Source organism: Styela clava, chromosome 11 (genome assembly GCF_964204865.1).
Source record: "Styela clava chromosome 11, kaStyClav1.hap1.2, whole genome shotgun sequence".
Taxonomy (NCBI): Eukaryota; Metazoa; Chordata; class Ascidiacea; order Stolidobranchia; family Styelidae; genus Styela; species Styela clava.
In genome coordinates this window covers 20,275,250-20,299,138 of record NC_135260.1, presented here as the reverse complement: position 1 = coordinate 20,299,138, position 23,889 = coordinate 20,275,250, and the positions used below count along the sequence as shown (strand labels likewise).

At 36.6% G+C, this 23,889-nt stretch overlaps 1 protein-coding gene across 1 annotated transcript; it reads left to right on the top strand.

Annotated features, from left to right (window-relative positions):
- The first annotated feature begins 9,420 nt into the window (after positions 1–9,420).
- LOC120348046 (uncharacterized) lies at positions 9,421–11,082 on the top strand. The gene is made up of 3 exons (XM_039418153.2): positions 9,421–9,532; positions 9,706–9,840; positions 10,028–11,082. The coding sequence occupies exons 1-3, from the start codon at positions 9,439–9,441 to the stop codon at positions 10,342–10,344; spliced, it is 546 nt and encodes a 181-aa protein (XP_039274087.2). The 5' UTR covers positions 9,421–9,438; the 3' UTR covers positions 10,345–11,082.
- The last annotated feature ends 12,807 nt before the right edge of the window (positions 11,083–23,889 follow it).

The following is a 23,889-nucleotide window of genomic DNA, read 5'->3' as shown; positions in this document are numbered from 1 at the left end:
TATCATTATGTTATCTTTAGCGTACACAGTTTATAATAAGTATTGATATACACGATGAGCAAAGAATGAATGGATTTGTATCCACAAACTTGTAAAAAGCGGGGGCATGTAAAATAACATGAAATATGATGCCATTCTGCATTTCTTTCTAGCCAGATATGTCTTGAAATCTAGCAACACCTAAAACAGCCACGACATTTGACCTTGCTGACGTATACTGTTCGTCCTTTAATAGCATGGTGTTTTGATTTGAAAGTCATTCTTTGGTTTGTGCTGCTTTAAGACTCTTAGTCGACGTTCGAGCTAATAAAAGCCTAGTATACAAGTTTGTTTCTTTCTGTATTAGGTTCACCACAATTTTATTAGCTCAAAACTTGAAACGATTAACTGGTTTTCCGAAAGCAATGGCAACTTCCGACGAAAAACTTATTCGGGTGCCAGTGCTTTATGTCTTGCTAAATGAAGTTGGAGCTCTAAAAGTATTTTCCCATTGGGACAGGATGCTTGCAAATTACTTAACAGCTGTGGAATCTAACAGATCCAAGGAAGGTGTTTCAAGGCATATTAACAAATGTGCTATCATTGGTGGATTTTATTACTAACGTGTTTTTCTTTGTGATGGATGTGTATGATGAAGCTATGGTGATTTTGCGCAACCATTATCATAAAAAGAAGAATATCATATATGCAAGACACACGCTGGCTACACGGGTTCAGTTTGTGATAACTTGGAAATGCAACTCAATGTATCTATTTGTTTATACAGCTGCAGTCAAGCGATGATTGCTGTGGCGTTTTAAATCAGACACCAATCATTGCTGTGCTGTAGATGTAGTGTGTTAATTCTTTCAACTTTATTCATTTAACTATTGAGCCGCTTACTGTTAGCATCAGCAATTCGATACGTATTTGTTTTCTTGTTTAATAACATTTGCTTGTCTTATATTATTTTAGATTCATTCTAAGAGTGCTTTAAATTTAAGTTGAATAAAGCCTTATATCAAGGTACTATATTTCTTATTCATTACAATTTATTCAACTTAAATCATTTCACAAGAGTATTCTGGTACAAGCATGGACAAGATTCTGAGACCAGAGAGACTGGAGGTAGATCCTAACTCTAGTGAAGCATCCTGTGAGTGGCTGCACTGGAAGAAGACTTTCGATAATTTTCTAAACGCCTTGCCGTCTGAAGGCCTTGATAAACTTGGTGTACTGGTGAATTTCATATCTCCTCGTATATTCCAAAACATTGAGGAGGCAGAATCGTACGATACTGCGATTGAGATTCTGAAAACAATGTTTGTCAAACCTCTCAATGAAGTTTATTCTCGGCATGTTCTGGCAACCAGGAACCAACAAGCATCTGAAAATGTAGACGAATACATGCAAGCATTGAAATCGTTAAGCAAACATTGTAATTTCAAAGCTGTATCTGCTGTTCAAAACCGAGATGCTTATGTCCGAGACGCTTTTATCCGGGGGTTAAACTCCACATGGATACGACAGCGTTTGTTGGAAAACAAACACCTTGATCTTAATACGACATACGATCAAGCCAGAAGCTTAGAAGTAGCAATTAAGAATGCTGAAGCTTATCGAATATCCGATCCTTCTACTGTGTCTGCGGCTGCTCAAAACAGTGAAACTCAAAACGATGAGACATCGTGTGATATCGAGAAAATATCTGCTACTGCAAATTCCGCGTGCTTTTTCTGTGGCGGAAAGAAACATCCTCGTTCAAAATGTCCAGCCCGAAATGTGTTTTGTTTCAAATGTCATAAAAAAGGACATTTCATAAAAGTCTGCAGAGGAACCGTTTTCAACCCACAAAATCCTGACAAAGTCACTGCATGTTCTAACTCGTATATATTAGGAATGGCTTTTGACAATACCCCGAAATCATTGAGAGGGTCGTCGTCTGTGATTCATATTGAAGGACACAAAGTATGCGCAGTTTTTGAGAGTTGCAGTAGTCAGAGTTTCATACACCCTCGTCTCATAGAAAGGTGTAACCTCCCAATCAAAAGGGACACAGTTAAGGACAAGGTAGCAATGGCTTCTCTGGCGTGTTCCATGCCTATAAAAGGTTGCACAGCAGCTGATATTGAATATCAGGGCCGACACTATCGAAAATTCATATTGAGAGTAATGGATGATCTATGTTGTGACATTTTACTTGGAATAGACTTTCAAGGACAACATCAAAGTGTAACTTATAATTACGGCGGCGATCGACCTCCAATGTCTGTATGTGGCTTTTCAACTTTCAAAAGTTTGCCACCAGAACCATTCAAAAATCTGACTGCTGACTGCCATCCTATTGCTACAAAGTCTCGTTGGTATTCCAAAGATGACAGAAAGTTTATTGAAATGGAGGTCAACCGTTTGTTACAGGAAGGAATTGTAACGCCTAGCAGATCTCCGTGGAGAGCTCAAGTTGTCGTCGTAAAGGGTGAAAATGGGAAACGAAGGTTTGTAATCGATTATTCGATTATTTGTAATCGAGCAGTGAAACTATGTCTGAATTTTCCCAAGCACTCAGGTCACTTGCGAAAGATTGTAATTTCAAAGACGTCAGCGCCCAACAACAAAGAGATGAGGCGCTAAGAGATGCGCTTATAACAGGGCTATGTTCCGGTAATATTCGACAAAGATTGCTAGAATATGATGAATTATCACTGGAAAAGGCTATTCAAATTGCTGATTCTTTGGAACGAGCCGAGAAATTTTTGCATTCGTACCAGCAATCATTGCCTCGTCAAGCAGCCGTTACTTCAATGAATGATCAATTGTCGGTAAACAAAGGAGACCAATTTTCTAAGTTTAGCTCTGATAGTGACCAACACGTTGCTGCTGCAAGAAGTACTTACGGAACAAAAGTTAACCGTGGAAGGTGTTATTTTTGCGGACGAACTCATGCTTTAAATCGACTGAGGTGCCCCGCTAGGAACGCAGAGTGTTTTGATTGTGGCCTCCGAGGACATTTTGCACAGGTTTGCCGTAAAGCGAAGAAATCGGTTGCTACGTAAAAGATTCGCACCTGACTTCAATTATGGCTGGTATTCATACTTCGTTGTCACGATCGACGATTACTGCTAAAATTGCGGATAACCCTCTGGTGGGTCTCCTGGACTCCAGCGCTTCACAGAGTTACTAAAAATGTAATTGAACTTGCTTCGAACGAATCAGTTGCACAAACGACGATCTAATGATTAGAACGAGAGTTTATGGTGCAATGAAGATTGGTGTTGTGAAAAATCTGTGTACGGACATCATACTGGGCCAAGATTTTTTGAGCAAACATCGAAAAGTTGTTTTCAAATTCAACGGAGACCGCGACTCCTTGTACGTTGGTAAAGCATTTTGCAATTTGGCTAGCGCAAAAGTAAGTAAACCTTTATTGACGATAACTGTAAGCCCATTGCTGTCAGGTCCAGAAATTACAGTTCCGATAATCTGAAGTTCATTAAATATGAGATTGCTCGTTTGTTGCGGAATGCACTATAGAACGGTCAGAGTCGCCGTGGCGCGCTCAAGTATTGGTCACAAAAGACCAAAGACATAAAAAACGTCTTGTTATTGACTATTAACAAACAATTAATAGATACACTGCTCTTGACGCGTATCCCTTACCTCGCATAGACAATATAATCAACGAGGTTGCTAAAGAGAAGATCTACAGTACCATTGATTTACGATTGATTTTGCCTATACTATCCGAAATATATATCTAAATTTTGTGAAAAATTAAAGCCACTTTCAACTAATACATCGTTTCCCCTGAAAGGCAAAGCTTTTATCTTCTTTTAATCAATTGAAAGCCGATTTGTTAAAAGCGTGCTTAGGGTGCATATATGAAGATGAACCGTTTGTTATTGAGTGCGATGCGTCCAAATTTGCGATTGCCGCCATTTTGAGTCAAAAAGGGAGGCCGGTCGCCTTTAACTCTAGAACACTCGGTAAGTCGGAATTAAGACATCCGGCCGTAGATAAAAAAAAAAGCGGCGGCGATTGTTGAAGCTGTGGGAAAATGGGGATATCTTTTGCATGGGAAAAAGTTTAAACTGATCAAAAAGCTTTGGCATACATTCTTCGGAAAAATCAAAATTGGGAATACGAAGTTACAATTGTGGAAACTAGAACTTTCTGTATTTGAATATGAAATTGTCCATCGTCCGGGTGTGGAAAATGTGGCACTAGACGCATTGTCAAGAATCTGTGCTAGCAACACTTGTTGCACCATTCGTCTTAGAGAAGTTCGTACTCAATTGGGTCATCCTGGTGTCCGTCGAATACTTCATTTCATACGCACTAAATCTTTGCCCCTTTCTGTTGGCGATGTAAAGAGGGAATGCGCTAGTTGCCGACAATGTACCTAAATAAACCCCAACTTTTATAGATTCGATGGAAGCCATCACGTGGTCAAAGCTACTCGGCCGTGAAAGAGAATTAGTATTGATTTTATTTGAAGGTCCCGTCGCGGGAAAACGGCGATATTTACTCGTGGTATTGGACGAGTATAGTAGATTCCCTTTTGTATACTCATGTGCGGACATGACTGCAATCACTGTCACTAAATGTCTTGCATCATTATTTTCAGCAGTTGGTTAGTTTACACCGAACTCTCTGGTGGGAGTGGCCTGTGTAAGCTATGCGTCGTGATGCGAGCGCGTTTAAAGCATGGAGGTTTCAGGGACACTGCTTTTGTCACAAGACCATTCATTGACTACAAAAAATTTATTGAAAAGGCTGTAGCCCACCGAGACTCAAATCACCACGAAGAATCAATTGCAGCTGCGAAAAATTTTGTCAAAAGCATGGAAAATGATTCAAATGTGCGTACAAAGTTGGAAGCCTAATATTCTACGCAATCGAAAGAAAACAGGCGAATAATGGCTTCTATTGTCAAAACGGGTATGTTCTGTGCTTTTAGTAACATACCTTTGCGCGGACATTCCGGAGATAGCGGAAATTTTGCGGAGCTTCTTCCATTTCGTATCGACGCCGGGGATGAAGATATGAAAAGGCATGGCCGGAAACGCCAAGTATACAAGCCCGATGATACAGAATGAGATTCTCAGTGTATCAAGCAATATGATAGTGCAAGATATCGTTATGGAGGCTAATAAATCGTGTAATATTTCCGGGAAAAAACTAAGCATTGTTTTGAGGTATGTGAGCGATAGCGAAGTGTGCCTGCGCTTCACAGGATTTGTGGAAATGGATTCCGTTTCCGCCGAATCAATTTCATCAAATATTTTGGCCCACCTCACTGGGATAGGAGTGGATTTGCAAAAACTTGTGGGGCAGGGTTATGATTGTGCAACAACAATGGCAGGTCACGTGAGCGTTGTGCACTGTGCCTCTCATTGTTTGAATTTGGTCATAAATGACCAAAGTAAAGTTGCAATAATCAACTGCAACTTCAAACGAGTACTTGAGGCTCTCGAAAAGAAGCGAAAGAAGCCAACAGTGAGACGAGGGCGAAGGCTTTCTCTCTAAAATCTGCTCTAGAGAAGTCTTCTGTTATCTACGATGTATGTGTAATTGGTCGATATTCGGCACTGCGCGCACACTTCAGACGGTCGGAGTCAGTGTGCCGTCAGTGAAGAGCCCCACATCCTCCAAAGCGTTCTCACTGAAGAACGCAATGACTTAGACCTTGCATCGAATATTTACAAAGAGGCTTCTGTGCTGATTCAGCATCCAAGTATTTCCAACGCTCCGTATATCTTCCATACATCGACGGCTTGAGCTGCTCTATCCGGGAACACTTCATTGACAACCCCTCTTTTTTCTTTACTATCAATTCTTCCTCTGAACGAACCAGTTCGAGTGGTTGAGATTGAGCGTTTGTATTTGTTGGATAACCTCCAGAATGAAGTGAGACTGTGGAGAGCTTCTTTGAGCTCCAACGTCAACGACGAATGTTTGTAAGGGTTTCGTCTGAGCAGCCGAGTTTATCCAAGCGTGCACACATCAATGCAGATCGTTATGACGCTACCAGCAACAACTGTCGAAGCTGAGCGTTCTTTTTCCTGTATGAAGCGGGTGAAGACATGGCTGCGCTCATCAATGACGTCCAATCGCTTTTCTGATTTTTGTGTCCTTCGTTGTCAACGTGAAAGATTAACTGAGGAGAAGATCATTCGGCCTGTGGCGAGCATAGTTGGCGGAAGGACTTTTATTGGTGGCGATGTCCTATACTGATTCAGATTGCGTTATAAATGTTTGTTGTATCAAAGAAAAAGTTGTTCGGGAAATTAATTTTGTCTTTACAAAAAGCCAGCTAAAATGTTGAATAATTTTTTTCCTTATTGGTCAAATGTGGTCTTCTTCTGCTTTGAGAAGTGATGTCTCAAACCTAATTGCTTCAAATGTCATTTAAAATTTCAGAAAATAACAAAACTTTATTCGGCTATTTGATTGCATCACAATATATGTCACAAAATACACATATCTAAAAATATGCTTCAAGTATACATTATCAAAATATATCAAAAACTGTTTGCTTTTGCACAATTCCCAAAATGCAATGCGGCCCTTGAAAACCCACGAGTTTGACGCCCCTGGTATAGATCATCTTACATGGCCAGGAAAAGCTAGAACAGTCCGCGTACCGTTACCGGTACCCAGATAGCGTGGCTGTTCAGGAAACCGAAGGATTTTCGTAGAATTGGTGGTAAAACATTTCGTTATGGACTTCGTGTACATATATTCGACCATAGCTGTCTTTAGTTAGTTATATATTGGTTCTGAATTTTTAGAGTTAACAAAGTCAATACATTTTGTTGTTGTCTTATTGTAATGTAGCATAATTCTATTTAGTAGACCCTAAACCTAAATTTACCATTTTTATTGAATTGAATGTATTCCAATGGGGCTGGTTATTTGCAATTTATGGGGATTATTAGAACTACAGAAAAACAAATATTAAAAAATGTACCAAAAATTTATCTTGCCTCGGTAAGCGCGTCGGACTCTATACCACTTTATATTTCACAAAATCTACTTGCCGATATTTGTAAATCACGTGTTTAATTTTATAAACTATCCTGGTAGTTTGGGTATCCTACAAACTAATCCGTTTTCAATAGTGTTCGACGACAACTTTTACACTAATACGCTTTCATCCAATATTTCACCATGGTTCACATTCATTTTACTAGATCATTTATTTGAAAATTCTTTTTATGTAATTTCATTATGCAACAAAGCGGCGACCTCACAACTTTTACGTATCGTATTATTTGTGACTGTCTACTGTATCAACATTTACTTAAAATGAATTTCTGAACAACACCAAATTGAAACCTGATTTGCATTATACAACAAAAAAACAAATGCACTCGAAAACAGTAAAGTAAAGCGTTGTCCTGTGTGTTGTTTTAAGTGATAGACTTCATTACCAAAATTGAAAAAACATTCTTGCTTAGAATAATGTCGCAAGAACTCACTAAAATTTAAAACACCAATATTCATTCGTCAAAGAGGCATACAGTTCAGAGTATTAAATATTGAATTACCCATTTATCTAATTACTAAACTACACAAACTAACTAAATAAGATCAGGTGCAAAATACTGATAGCATGGTATAGTATGAACAAGATAAGTTATGTGCTGGATTACTTTTGTCTTATTATTGTAACCTCTGTTTCCCAAATATTGTGAATATGTACGTAATAGCAACTTTACCATCAGCTGCGGTATCAAAGTATATCAGAAACATTCACAACATTCATGAAATAGAAAATTTTTGTTTATCTTATTCGGTTTCATGCGTATTTAAAAGATAAAAATCCGTCTGGGCCAAGTACTTGTCAAAAATATTTGAATATTAAGTCATTGTTACATTACAATTGGTATGTAAATGAATATACGTACAGCCATACATAAAACAAATGACGCAAATTGTGGCGGATTATGGCATCAAAAAATCCATTTATAAGCGAATAAAATAGACGCCCTTGCGAATGGACGTCATATCGGAATGGAGGTGGTTAGCCGATGTTCAATTTCAATACTTTCGACGACAACTTCCTGAAAAAAAAGATTAGTTTCTAATAAAAATCCAATCAAGCATCTTCGTAATTTAAACTATTATTCAACTTTTTATTATATTACTCAACATTTATTCGAAAATTTAATTTAATTATAATTGACATCTAATTGTTATTATATAACAAAATGGTGAATTTACAACGGTTACATATTACATCATACACGTATCTTCTTAATTACAACTGTTTTCTGTATCAGCATTTCATGAAGACAGAAACTGATTTCCATGAAGTATGTCAAAGACATTAGCTAAAACAACAGCTAAGAAAGAATAAAAATGAGGGTATGTAATACGCATTTGCCTATTTTATGAACTACCTGAACACCAGTGTCTTCCATTAACCTTAATTATATAAGATCAGATGCAAAATACTGACAGGTCACAATATTGAAGAAAGTGAGGAATTTACATTTGTCAGTTTCTGTCTTATTTAGTTTCAAACGATTTTATCAGATGAAAATCCGTCTGGGTCGTTTATGCACATTTCAAGATTATTTCAGTCATTGTTGTTTTACAATTTGCATTCAAATAAGTTGAAAGTATGAACAAATTCCGATGGATTGTGATCTAATATATTTGTGGAAGATTAGAGAAAATTATTCAAAGTAAGAAAAAATTTACTAATACCAATGTTGGTTTCTGAAATCGAGGTATATCGTAGGATCATATTGACGTCATAACGGTATGGAGGTGATCAGCGGATGTTGATTTAAAAAAAACGCCTGAAGTGATGCATGAGATAGTATAAATAGTGCTACGAAAAGTTGGGGACATCAAGCATCTTGCAGAAACACAACAAGGGACAACCAAACACGGAGACGATAAAAAGGTTGTTTATGATTTCTATCTATAGTCGCTTAGACTTTAGTTGAATATTGTTTCCATTGATTTTTTATACATGTATAAGTTACGGCACAATATTTAATCCCATTTTCAAGGTCTTCAAATAAAAAAAAATTTAACGATGCAACATTCTCGAGATTATTGTGTTTTACTGTTTGATATACATCCAGTAGGCTACAGCGTGCGTCCCCCAGGGGCGTAGCATTTCGGACCCGCTAGCTGATACGGTTTCAATTCACAATTAAAATTTCAGAACCCCCTCCCCCTCTGAAAATTTCTGGTTACGCAACTGGTGTCCCCGTTAGCTACAGCTTAAATTTTTATTACAACATAAAGCAATAGTATACCATGACCTTTTTCTATTAAAAGAATAGGGGATGTTTAGTGTATGATTCCCCTTATTGTATGAGCAGCAATCATTCACTTGCCAAAATGATATTTTAGCACTATTTTTGAGTATTTTCTGGTGTTTGCCGATTGCAGCTCTATAGATCAAAGATGAATGTGGCAACAATCTCTCTACTTCTGATGGTAAGCTTGTTTGAAATTGAAGCAGCTCCATTCACTCAACTCAAATGTTTTCAGTTTCGCTACAAATTGGGACAGCAGCAATGTGAACCAAGTAAGAATTTTGTCTCAGTTTCATTTAAACAAGGTTTCTCCTTTCTGGGGAAAGATAAGACATCCAGCGGGGCTCGATATGATAATTTAATAATATCTATGATAATATCAACTTATGGGGTGTTACACAACAATTCTCAACAGCCATTCCTAATACCATTTTTGTTGTTACAGAAAGGGGCTTCAAAGGTGATTTAGTACCATGCTACAACTTATGCGACAACAAATTGGTTAAATTTGAAGATTGCAATAAACATCCTGCTAATAAGCATTGCTGCGTTCACGACTGCAGATGCGTCATAAAAGGAGGTGGGTATAAACAATAACACAACAACTGATGATACCATGTCTCATTATGTTATCTTTATACTACACCGTTATAAGTATTGATATACACGATGAGCAAAGAATGTATGAATTTTTATGCCACAAATTTGAAAAAGCGGGGGCATGTTAAATGACATGGTATCTGATACTCTTCTGCATTTCTTTCTAGCCGGATTTGTTGAAATTCCTCAAAACTACACACTTACTCTCGACGATGAAAAGTTATCGCAGTGGATGAAGACCGAAGTAAAAGAAGGATGTGAACCAGAAGAGAAATATCCCATTTTCGGGAAGATTAGAGAATCTGAAACTACTGTTGCAAGCAAAACAAACGCCGAGACAACTGAACAAAATGAAAAAAAGCCACCCGCGACCAAATGTATTGCAAATGATCACTTTGTATCGCAATTTGCAAAAAAAATGAATGCAATATTCGAGCAGATGGGTATGAAATGGGAAATGGGCGTCGAAGATGGCTGTAATTAGTATATATTACTTATACTCCATCAGTATGAAATTCGAATTTTCATTTCAATCCAATATTCGTGTCTGTCGATATCTTTCTATTTGTATATATCAGGGGTGCACAACCTTTTTGCTATTGGCGGCCACATTGCATTTATTTTTATACAATACGGCTGCCAGGAGGTTAATATCGCGGCGAAGGCGCGCGAAATTTTTTGGCTTTATGACGTCATAACCGCGTGTTTGACCCGTGCGAGGTGCACTCTGCCCAATTATGAAGTATGTAGGACTACTTGAAAGTATAATATTCGCAATTTAAAAGGATTTTTTTTGTCGGTGGACCTATTCTAGAGCAGATATATTCAGCAAGTTGCATAATGGTTGCACAATTTTGGAAAAAATCCAAAGTCGGGGAGGGGCGGTCGCCCCCATTTTCTTGTCCCCAAAAGTATAATAAAATGTCAAATATTTTTATGAATTTATTCTATAAAAGTTTGCAAAGAATTGTAGCAATTTAATGACTCCTTTGATCTTGCATGTGGGCAGATAAACTTGCAAAGTGAGGTAACTGGCAGCAAATACACCATCTAGAATCTAGATTGTGACGCATCGTGTCGTCTGACTTTTTTGCAGTGCTTCTGTTTTGCTTCAATATACGCCAGCATAGCCGCCAAATCCTATATTTTGAACTTTTTTTTCATAGGATTTTGTATGTGGACGGCCGCATTTTTTTTTTCGCGACGGCCGCAGGTTGTGCGCCGTTGGTATATATATATTCCTTTACCGACAAAGTATCGTTCGACTATGCTGCATGTAAATCTGATATATGTTCTGAAATATATAAGTATTAACAAAAACGGAATCATTTCAATGGGATAAGCGTGGTATGTGAAGTTGGAATTGTAAACGCAAGGCAGTCAAAGGCAATTTTCTCGAATGTCTTTGAGTCTATGTTACATATATTTAGTAAACCTATAGAATTTGGAGAATTTTGTTGAAAGAAGTGATTCGAATTCACTTAACTTAAATTATATATGATATTGATTTATACATACCCGCACGCTCACATACAAACAGAACGATATATTGAATAAAAATAAACAACGAGAAAAACTTACGTAGTAACAAATTAATAAATTACTTGGTAAACAAAAAGAGAACCAGACAACAATAAAACACGGGTATTGGTCACGTCATGTCAACAATACTGTAAGTATTGCCGAATTCAATTCTGATGAACAGAATGAAAAATAAAGAAATATTATGTAATAAAAAGTATCGCCAAGCCTATCATTGGTGTAGTCTCTCTAATGCCAATTTGCTGTTAGCTGGATGCAGGAAGAGCTGTGCTACGCTAGACCAGACCACCTTTTCACCTGTTCCATAACTAACCAAATTAAAGTCCAGATCATACCAATTAATAAAATCAGGGAGTATGATTGAATTATCGTACCGAGTTGGAAAAATTTGGTAGAAAGATATGTTAGATATCAAGGGCAAAAGTCTGGCTTTTTATTTATAGCCATGAAATTCAGATAGGTGTTTTTGTTTGTGTGGTCAGTTTGAAAATAGCATAGAATACTCATCAAAGTCTTCATACATTCCATAAAAACCATATTTGACGAAGAAGCGAGCTGTTGAATTCATTTGATCGCTGTGAAGCAACCTGAACACTGCAAAATGAATCTACGGGTATAGATGTTTCAATAATTGCATATAAAGGCAAGAGTGAAAAGACTATTACTTTAAAGAACATATATATATTGATGGTTGAATGACTTGATAGAGGACTTGTTTGCTTGGGCACGGAAACGTTTACAAACCAGGTTGATTGACTGGCAAAAACATTACAAATAGCACGTGTAAAAACATGATGGAGTAACTCTAAAATCGAGCTTAAGCTTGAGACATACTCGTCGGATCTGCGGGGCTACGGACAATTAGGTGATATACATTAACAAATATTGGCCTAAGCATTCTTGATCATACGTCTTAAAATCAAACTACCACACTTATATCGAAAGTCAACCTGAGGCTACTTGAAAGAACATTTGCCTTTTGATTGAAAGCCACGATTTACCTTCTTTCTTGTACAAAAGTTTACTACCAACCCAAAATATGAACGCTCAACAAAAATTGTGCACAGATCGTGGAAGAAATTACAAACAAGTATTGATAAATTTAATGTTAATCAGTAAATCAAGATACAATATTGAAAATTTGGCACTAATATTTATAGAAGAAAAAAAAAACGCAATAAAATATCGTAACTGCATAGTAAATACTGTCATATCCGGTAAATACTGAGTAAATAAAATGAACACTATACGCCAGGCTGGGGCGGATTATGCCCCTTTGGTGCCCTAAGCACTGAAGACTTTGGTGCCCCCTTATGTGTAATTAAAATTATAAAAACAATAAACATAAGTGTATTTATTATCCATTAAAAATAATCAATTATAATTAAAAATAATATATATATCGGCCGTTTACTGTCGATATGATATACCGGCAAACACATAACATCGGGCCGATATAACGGTTGAGCTCTAATCCTGAAGGAGTGTGACAATAAAGATTCATGCCTCCAGTCTCAACATGAAGCGAAATACCAAAGGATACAAGTCACAACTGTAGTTTGCAATTATACCGGTACCTAGTCTACCTCGGGGTGGTCCAAGGTTGCTAGGTTGAAGGACCGCAAAAACTTTTGAGGAGGTCTCGCGGGCCGCAAATCGAAGAAAACCCAAAAGTGATCAGAATATCGCGATTTTACATACTTTAATTTAATAAACAACGAGAGTTCATCGTTCTAATCAGACCATTATTATGTTGCATGAGTGGCGTTCATTTAAAGAAGATATATAAAGCCTTCAGTTATTCAAAAATTAATTCCCTAAAATTAACGTTGTATTTTTGCATCTCGCGTTCGATGTCGCTTCAAATTATATTCTTTCGTGACATATATTACTTGAAATCAAACCAGACACTGTGTGAGGAGCAAGGAAATATGTTTGAAAACAGAGAAGTGTTTTTACTAAAAGAAAGGCACAAAGCGCTAAAAAAAATTGTTTGACTCTCGGTATTCCAACCCCAGTTGGGATATCTGTAAAAACTCAAAAACGCTCTGCTATTAGATAAAAATATACGCTAAAATTGTTTTGTGGGCCGAACGGAATGTATCAGCACCTTCAGGACCTCCTGAAGTATGCGTACCAAGATGGTGCACAATCTGAACTCAGGCTGTGTACCAAGTTAGGTTTCAGGTTGTGCGACATCTTGGTGCGTATACTTCAAGAGTACCGAAATTTTTTAAAACAAAAATGCAGCGACAAGGAGAATACTAGGAAGAAAAAACAACAACAATTTTACAAAACGACTCATAGGCCAATTTCGTGTCCGATAAATAAGTTTAAGTGTTTACTTTTGGTAAAGAAGGATAATATGATACTTGAAGATGAAAAATAAGAGAACATTTTGAAGTTTGAGTCGCATGGTGAACTCGTAATATTTTAAATAAACACCGATAAACTACATAAAATTTTGCTATAAAAATTTCTGTGATGCCCCTCTTTGCTTGGTGCCCTAAGCACGTGCTCATATTGTTTAATCATTAATGGTTAATCCGGCGCTGATGCCAGCCCATAATATGTTAAATACGAATCACTAGCACCAAAGCAAGAGAAGTCCGATGGAGTTGCGTGTATTGGCAGGTTTCGCAGTCACAGACCTAACCAAATAGGAAATGATGTAGTAGTGATCTTCACCAGCTCTTTTTTAAAACGCAAAATAATTCCAATAACCTGGTATAAGTTACGTTATTATGAAAGACGGACTGTTAAAATGCTACAGAAAATTAAAACGATTATTTTTCTCAAATTCGTATATAAATTATGAATATCATGATAAATTATAAAAATCTCAAGTATATAAATTAATCGGCAACCAGATGGTGAGGTGAACTGATAAAACATTCAATACTTTTAAGAGCACCAAGACAATCTGAAAGAATCAGTACTGAGGGAGGGCGATTTTTGTTTATCCATTCCATTGCCATACTTATCGCACATAGTTCGACAGTGTGCAAAGCAAGATTAAGTATAATCATTACTCGCAATCTTGATATTGTTTGTTGCAACTGGTTTAGGTATGTTAACAAGTTCGTAATCAACAGCTGGGTTTTCCATCGTCCATGGAGCATCGTACACTTTCTCCTTTCGAACTAGCAACGATAGTATTTTGTATAACCTCGGTTAGAAATGCAAAGACTTGAATGGAATCTACTGTGATTTGAGGTCTTTGTTTTGGATTATTTTTTTGTTCTATCAAGAAGATCTGCCGTTGATTGGTCAGATTCAGATAAAGAATAGAAAATATCGTCTTGTCGTTGTTGACCGCATGCTGAGCACAACCATGAGTGCTGAGCACTGGCAAACAAAGAAATGTCAGCAGGACCCTTTCTAAAGTTCTAGTATAGTCTGGTGCTTTCTCTGACTAATGAATAGTGTGGAAGCCCTAACATCCTGTCTTTTCTTTGTTTTTAAAGATGGGAATTTATCAGGGGACAAAACAAGGTTTTTATTTACTTGACCATATGCTTCCTTTTTTAAAAGATATATAAGGTTGCGAGCGTCGGAGTAATTCAAATTTTGGTTTTTACGAAGGATCCTAATCTGCTCTCTTCTTTATATATCTTACATCCAGCATATGCAGCACTATGAGAAAGACCGAAATTTGTACAATGTGGAGTAGCATTGCATGACTCCTATTCGTGTTCTCCACCACAACGGGTGCAGCGCTTCGTACCGCGGCAATGTTTACCAATAATATGCACATATCTGTTACAATTCAACCGTATCGGCATTCATGAGTCTTGAACCTTAGGAATCCAATCTCGACCGTAGAAGGCCAAATATTTGTGCTGAAATTTAATATGTCCGTAGAGCAAAGTTCAGAGCCTGAGCTTGTTTTTCGTTTAATCACTTTGCTTGTACAACACGGAATTTAGCAAGAGAGCAAGCTATTTCGTTGTTTGTCAGATCTTCTGGAACGTGTTGGATAACGCAATTGGCAGAAAAATCCCTACTTTTCTGTTTTGACGGGAATCAACGCTGAAGCGTTTCCTAAATCATTTGTGACGACCCTTGTTTTATCTGTCAAGTGTTGTACGTATTTGGTTTGAATTTTGCTGTCTTTTTTTTTCTCATGATATAATGTTTGACTTCTTTCTCTCTCCTGTTTATATTTCTGTTAGATAAATTCACGGGTGTCGCTGCTCGTTAACCAGTTTTGGTTTTTCGCGATTCCTTTAGCCCTGAAATGCCGTATTTAAATTCCTTTTTTATATTTATTTGCATGAAGTGTTTTTTTCTGTTTGGTGAAAAAATAAATTACTGATTACTGATTACTGTCAAATGCTGTCGTGTGATATTATTGCATTATTTGGCATTTTTGCATTGGGGACACTGGGGGCGCTGTCGGTTCTGTTCTTTTGGGGTGTGGCTGTCAGCGTGTGATGTGGTTGGTACCGGTACAGTGTGGTTGGTTTTCGGTTGGATTCTGGTCATGAGTGTCTGTGGGAGTGACTCTGGTCTCCGGTGGGTTATCAGGGATGTTTGTTCGTGGTTTTGTGACTGCGGGATGGGGATTTGTTGGATGTTTTTATGCTAGACAGTAGGCTGATAATATTGTTTCAGTCCAGTGCCATTGCAGTTATTTTAGCGTTGTATTTTTGATTGTTGTCAGGGAATTATCTATCATCAGTACTGTTCAAGGTGTTTTTATTGTGTATATTCTGTTTTCTTGCATTGTGCTGCCTGGTACATGTCGCGTTATTGTATGCTTGTCGTTTTGTTTGGTATTTGGTTGTATTGAGAGATTGTTAATAAATAAATAAAATAGCATAACTTGAAGTGAATATTGAGAAGAAACTTGACGTCAGATCATATTGGAAGATATTCTAAACTTGGATAATTATTTCATAGACTGTCGGTACGCTACACATTATATGCAATCAAGATGTTAACTTGCTTTTTTGTGGCGCATTTTACGAGCAAGTCGTCCGAAGGTGGTGAATGGATATTTTTGCATTCACCTATTAATTTCTTCAGAGAACCAGATACAACAAGCAGATTATATGATCGCAACTGACGGCCTGTCTGAGTAGCTTTAATTGACACACATATTTTGTAAAATCCATCTGTTGTTGCGTGTCTGTTGTTTGTTCAAGGCCAGGCACCAAGTGGTTTTGATTTGTGGTATCATGTTGCCTATTGATTTTAACTTTGCTCAATGTAACCAATTAAAAGTTGTCGCGCTACTCATCATTTGAGTAATCACATTACTTCACAGCGCCCACTTAGACAACTCAGCGATTGCTGAACGCCCCCTTCACAAAAAAGTCGAAACAAATTTATTTTTCAACCATCATATTACTTAATGAGGATGATACGCTTAAGGCTATGCCACCCGCTTCTTATGATCCGGCTTCATTTCAATTTGAAACTGCCACGAGTCATCGTTGTCGCTGACCGGTAAAAATTGAAATGAGTGGAACAAAAATATCATATATTTGCGTGATATAGTGCAATGTCGGGCACTCAGTATGCTTCTAGTAAAAAAGGCACACTTAGAAACATTTCACATGAAGAATAACTACCAAATAATGTGCCGGCCAAAAATTGAAATGGGTGGAACATAAAATAATAACATATATATATTTGCGTATATTTCGTTTTTCACCCATTGTGCGTAAAAAGGCACACTGAAAACATCTCACATATTAAACATGTACATGCCAAATTGTGTACAAACAGAATTAACTCTAGCAAGAATTTTGCTGCTGTTTTATTTATCCCTCTTCAGATGATCAAATGAAAATGAATTCACAATACAATGTGTGAATCACCCGGAAAAGATTTCAGCGGCCTGTGCTTTTGCTGCACGTCTCGTGACCACCTGCAGCGTTGCGTACCAAGGTGATATCTAGCTGAATGTCAAGGCGAAGCTCTGGAATATTATTCTGTTCTTGACAGTTATCTGGTTTAAACAAAGAAATATTCATAACCTTTTACATCAGTGGTCGGCAACCTACAGCCCCCGGGCCGGATCCGGCCCGCGACGCTTCACTGAATTATAGTAACAAATTATAGCTGTTTTGTCGATTATATTCTTTACGCAAAAGAATTTACGTGTAGACTAAATTATATTATAAGGTAACAAGTATATAATTCACAATTACTCGTTTAATGAGCCTATAATTTAATTATGATTTAGATTAGACAAATGGCAATAAAACGCAGTAAAGCTGATGCTATGTGCAAATGGTTTAATGGCGCAAAAAATATTCAAATGGTCAGTCTTCGCGCGCTGCTTAAAATTTAGCTTCTGATCTGTGTGAAAAATTGTGATTCATCGGTCATCCATTCGATTTTTAACTTTCTAAAAATATGTGCGACCCGCCAATGACTTGCAACCTTTAATTTTGGCCCGCGAGCGACAAAATGTTGCCGACCCCTGTTTTACATGGATGGTAATATTAATCAAGAAAGGTATCAGAACGGAAAAAGCACGCATGCTGATTACTTATCGATCTTGATCGGCAGGCTATTGATTTTGGATGAATTATGTCGTATAATTAGCAAGTTAAATTTTCTTTTTTTCAATTTTTTTTTTATAATTAGCGAGTTATTGATTAAATATTTTTTTTTGCAGATCGATAAGTCAGCGGTCTCCGGTCGTTATCTCGTTTTCAGGTTTCTAAATCATGCGAGATTTGACGGAGCGCTTTCGCGGTGAATCGGAAGCAAAAAGTCGTCGCCAGGGCACTAATACTCGTCCCGCACGTATCAATCAAACCTTGAAACCGGCACTCAATATTCAGCTAATGACATAATAAACACGTTTCAAATAATCAAAGTGTGCCTTAGATAATTTGCGGAAATTTGGCGTTGATTTCGCCCAATGTCATTATGAAGAAACAAACTGCTATGGGTTATTTGCAAGCTTGTCCATGGTAAAAATGTCCCATGGGATGGGACCAGTGGCGTAACAACGCAATGTGGCGCCCCTGGATCTTTGCGCGAAATGCCGCCCCCTCAACACCGTCGTAAAAGCTGGATAAAATTCTACACAACAGAAGAATTAAAGCAGTGAATAGTAAATTTTTTCGAAAGCTCCAAATTCAATGTCTAGTTTTCATTGGAGCAAATTCAGAAAATATATATGTCAAAAGATAATGTCTCGACTAAATCACTTTCAATGAGCAGTATTGCTGGCACAGGCAGCCTGCTTTCTCCCATAGTCGATCTCAAGTAAAACTTTACCAGCTTAGGTTTTGACTTCGTTATTCGCAGCTTGTGAAAGAAACGGCAACAGTGAGGTAAAGCTTGAGACTCATGAATAAATAAGGTGTTGATTCACATAAACGATGTTTGCAAACCACTGCATTACGTCCAGCGCTGTAGCGTCATTTTTAAATGTAAAATCACTTGATTGTACTAGTGCAGTGGTTCTCATCCGAGGGCTCCCTACAGGGGCCACGAAGCAGTTCGAGGGGGACCACGACACAAGACTAATAATTTATTATATAGCGACTTTGTTTGCATACTTTTCACGGTAGTTTCATTACCTGAATAGGATTATTTGCGATCACAGGGTCAGGGTGTATTCATTTTTTGTGCGTGAATTGTTTGATCATAAGGGAATTTGAAATCTACCAATGAAAATAGTTCGCCGGTAGGCCGTCTGGCCTAACCTACAGAATGGCAGTTCCACTCGACTGCGAGATAACCTTCGCTAGCGTATTATAGACGTAATTACGAAAATTGAACCACAGTACCGTTTTGGATGAACACATGAATAGCTGCGTTCCTGGGCCTTCAAGTACAGAAAGATGTACTAACAACAACAGTTCCGTTGACTTTACCAAAGTAAATTGAGATGTCAGAGAATGTGATTAATGCTGGCATTGCTCGTATTTAATGAGCAATAAATCATTACGTCCATCTGAACTCCAAAATACCGCAACAAAAACCACCCCCGGTGAAAAACGTTTCTTTGCTGCCAAGCGAGTTAGATTTGACAGGAACGCACATTGACTAAGTTCGGCTTTCTGTCAGAGCAAAAGCCAATTTTTCTTACCACAAAAACAGAATTTATAAACCGTCTTGATGTTGACATTCGTCTAGCTATAAAAAAGACTGCGCCTAATACGATAAACCGCGTCAGACAGTCCTAAGCGCAAGATTCCCTTTGATTGTATACTGGAGAGCGTTTACTTTCTTGTCTGTGGTTTGCTTTTGCATTCCCTAATAGGTCGTAAACACATAATACAACCCAACACGTTTCTTTTTTGGAATGCCGAACACGGAGACCGCGAGTGCGAATAGGCGCTGGAAGGGGGCCACGAGCCATAAAACACCTGGTTTAGACGTATATCTTGTGTAATATTTTGGCTTCATTGGTAGTTAGGTTGTTTAATGTGACTGCCTTGGTTCATTGAAAACTTTTTTTCGCTTCGTTTAAAACGTTTTTCCACATTTTGCCGCCCTCCAGGCTCCAGCAACGTGCCGCCCCTGGATTTATCCACAAGATCCAATGGGTAGTTACGCCACTGGATGGGACAGCACACATTTGTATTTCCCATGGGACACGAGATATTTTGAGACGCCCATTTTTAAACAAGAGTACGTTTTGTCCATCATTATGTCTTTACCGGCGATGGCGTGGTAACGCGGTATCACGACAGTGCGCTTGAGTGGGCTGAAAAAAAGAAAGTTAAACGAGCTATTAATACGTCACAAATTCGCTTATAGTGGTTAAGGATTCTGTGTTTGAAGAAGAAGATGGTTATGGAAAAATCGCCTTTCTCTTTATTAATTACTGGATCAAATGCTTTGAAATTTTCAGTGGTTAAAGATTTCATTTTTCGCTACAAGCCTATTACTTTTATTTATCTCTAAATATTCTATGAATCCTATGAGATCTGATATTTCATTCAAACTTTTGCTGTATTCTTTTTTACTCACGGGAATACAGTTTTACAAAACTGAATCATGTAGTTTAGATAGATCATCTTCACATGGCCTCGAAAAGTTAGCACAGTCCGCGTACCGTTACCGGTACCCAGATACCGTGGCTGTTCAGTTTTGTTCAGGATACCGTATGATTTTCGGGGAATTGGTGGTGAAACATTTCGTTATGGACTTCGTGTACATATATTTGACCATAGCTATTTCTAGTTAGTTACATATAAGTTCTGAATTTTTAAAGTTAAAAAAGTCAATAAATTTTGTCGTTTTTCATGTCTTATTGTAATGTAGCATAATCCTATTTAGTGGACCCCAAACCTAAATTTACCAATTTTTATTGAATTGAATGTATTCCAATGGGGCTGGTTATTAGCAATTTATGTGGATTATCAAAGCTACAGAAAAAACAAATATTGAAAATGTACCAAAAATCGATCTTGCTTCGGTAAGCGCGTCGAACTTTATACCATTTTATATTTCACAAAATCTACTTGCGAATATTTGTAAATCACGTGTTTTAACTTATAGGCTACTATTTCGTAGAATCCTGGTAGTTTGGGTATTCTACAAACTATTTCGCTTTCAATAGTGTTCGACGACAACTTTTACACTAATACGCTTTCATCCAATATTTCACCATGGTTCACATCCATTTTACTAGATCATTTATTTGAAAGTTCTTTTTATCTAGTTTTTTTATGCAACAAAGCGGCGACCTCACAACTTTTACGTATAGTGTTAATTGTGACTGACTAACTGTCAACATTTACTTAAAATGAGTTTCTGATTAACTCCATATTAAAACCTGATTTGCATTGTACATCAAAACAAACGCACTTGAAACAGTGAAGTATGCGTGTATTAAGTAATAAATTACCCATTTATCTTATTACTAATTGCACAAACTAACTATATAAGATCAGGTGCGAAATACTGATAGCATGCTGAAGTAGGAACAAACTGAGTTATGTAATGAATTATTGACAAAACCATTAACAAAATCGCATAAGTGTGAGAATTTTTGTCTTTTTATTGTAACCTCGGTTTCCCAGATATTGTAAATATATACGTAATAGCAACTTCACCAACAGCTGCGTTATCAAAATATATATCAGAAACATTCACAACATTGATGAAATCGAAGATGTCTTATTCGGTTTCCTGCGTTTTTAAAAAATAAAAATTCATCTGGTCCAGTTATGAATATTAAGTCATTGTTACATTACAATTTGCATGTAAATGAATTATACGTAAAGCCATACATACAAACATATGACGCAAATTTTAGTAGATTATGACATATAAAATTCTATTTATAAGCGATTAAAATAGACTTGCACATGGACGTCATATCGGAATGGAAGTGGTTACCCCTGCTTCCGTTGTGTTTCTCTGACAATGAGATGCATTCAGGCACAATATTACACTTGTTATTTTATAAAATCTAGTTAACAGATTTATAAATGTCGTGCTTCATCATAAATATCCCATTTGATATATAACCAAATAGTTTGTGAATCCTGCAGACTAATCCAATTTCAATAGTATTCGACGATAACTTTCTAAAAGTTTCTTTATTCTAATAAAAATCTAATCAATGATCTTTGCAATTTGAAATAAAAATCAATTTTTAGGAGCCTTTCACTTTAAAACACTTCAATCCGATATTCCAACATGCTTCACACTCATTTTCACAATATTATTCAATTGAAAGTTTTTTTCAATCCAAGTCTAATTTTCATTGTATGATAAATGGGTAAACTTACAACGTTACGTATCGTGCAACAAATACGTATCGTTATAATTGCGACTTTTTGTATACACATTTAATTAAAATAAATTTCAGATTAACTCCTAATTTAAAACTAATTTGCATTGTAGGACAAAATCAACGCACTCGAAATAGTGAAGTATTCAACGCCATGCGTGTTATGTAAAGTGATAAAAGCCATTATTAAAATATATTCTAGATTAGATATATTCTTGATTAGGTCATAAAAACTCGACCAAACTTTTTTTATGACGGTTTCAATAATGTCAAAGAGATTAGCTAAAACAACATACAACTTCAATTTTCATTAATCACGGAAAAATAAAATTCAGAGTGGGCCAGGTATACACTTGTCAAGACTATTTGAATACTAAGTTGTTTAGCAATAAAATTTGCATGTAAATGAATTATACGTATAAACATATATACATATAAACACATATTACAGATGACGCAGATTTTGGTGGATTATGACATCAAAAAATCTATTTACGAAAGATTAAAATAGGCGCCCTCGCACATGATCTCAAAAATTGCACCTGATGAATAAATTATTCAACTTACGAAACAATTTAGTAACAACAATGTTGGTTTCTAAAACTTCCGATTCAAATCGAGATATACCGCAACACCATATGGACGTCACATCGGAATAGAAGTGGTTAGCTGATGCTTCCGTTGTGTAATAAGATGCATTCATTACATTTGTTATTTTACAAAATCTAGTTGACAGATTTGTAAATGGCATGCTTTATCATAAATACTACATTTCATATACCCAAAGCAGTTTGTGTATCCTGCAATTCAATTTCAATTGTGTTCTACGACACCTTCCTAAAAAAAATTACTTTCTAATAAAAATCCAATCAATGATTTTTGTAATTTAAAATATTATTCAACTTCATCAGATATTCCACAATGGTTCACACTCATTTTTACGTGAATATTTATTTGAAAATTTTATTAAATTATAATGGACGTCTAATTTATATTGTATAACAAAATGGTGAATTTACAACGGTTACATATCGTATATCATATACACGTATCTTCTTAATTGCAACTGTTTTCTGTATCAGCATTCCATGAAGACAGAAAATGATTTCCATGTAGAATGTCAAAGCGATTAATTAAAACAACGACCAAGGAAGAAAAAAATTCAGGATAGTTAATACTAAATTACGTATTTGGGTGAGTATGAATCAAATCAATACGAAATAAATAATTATATATACTACGTGTTGGCATTTATTACGACAAGCTATTACCAAATTGGAATTACTGTAGAATCACCTATTCAAACAGTTACTATCCATTAGCAAAATGTATATTTGAAACAGTCACAATATTGAAGAAAGTAAGGATTTCACTTTTGTCAGTTCTTGTCTTATTCAGTTTCAAAGATTTTATCAGATAAAAATCTGTCTGGGTCGTACATTTCAAGATTATTGCAGTCATTGTTGTATGTATTACAATTTGCATTCAAATAAATTGAAAGTATAAGCAAATTCCGACGAAAAAATCTATTTATAGAAGATTAGAATAAAAATCGCACTTGATGATGATGACTTGATGAAAATTATTCAAATTAAGAGCAAATTTACTAATAACAATGTTGGTTTTTGAACTCTCTTAAATCGGGGTATACCGTAAGACCATATTGACGTCATAACGGTATGAAGGTAATCAGCAATTTCACTCGATGTCATTCTCTCACAATAACCTACCTATGCATCCTGAAGGCGGCTTTAAATGTCACTGTGA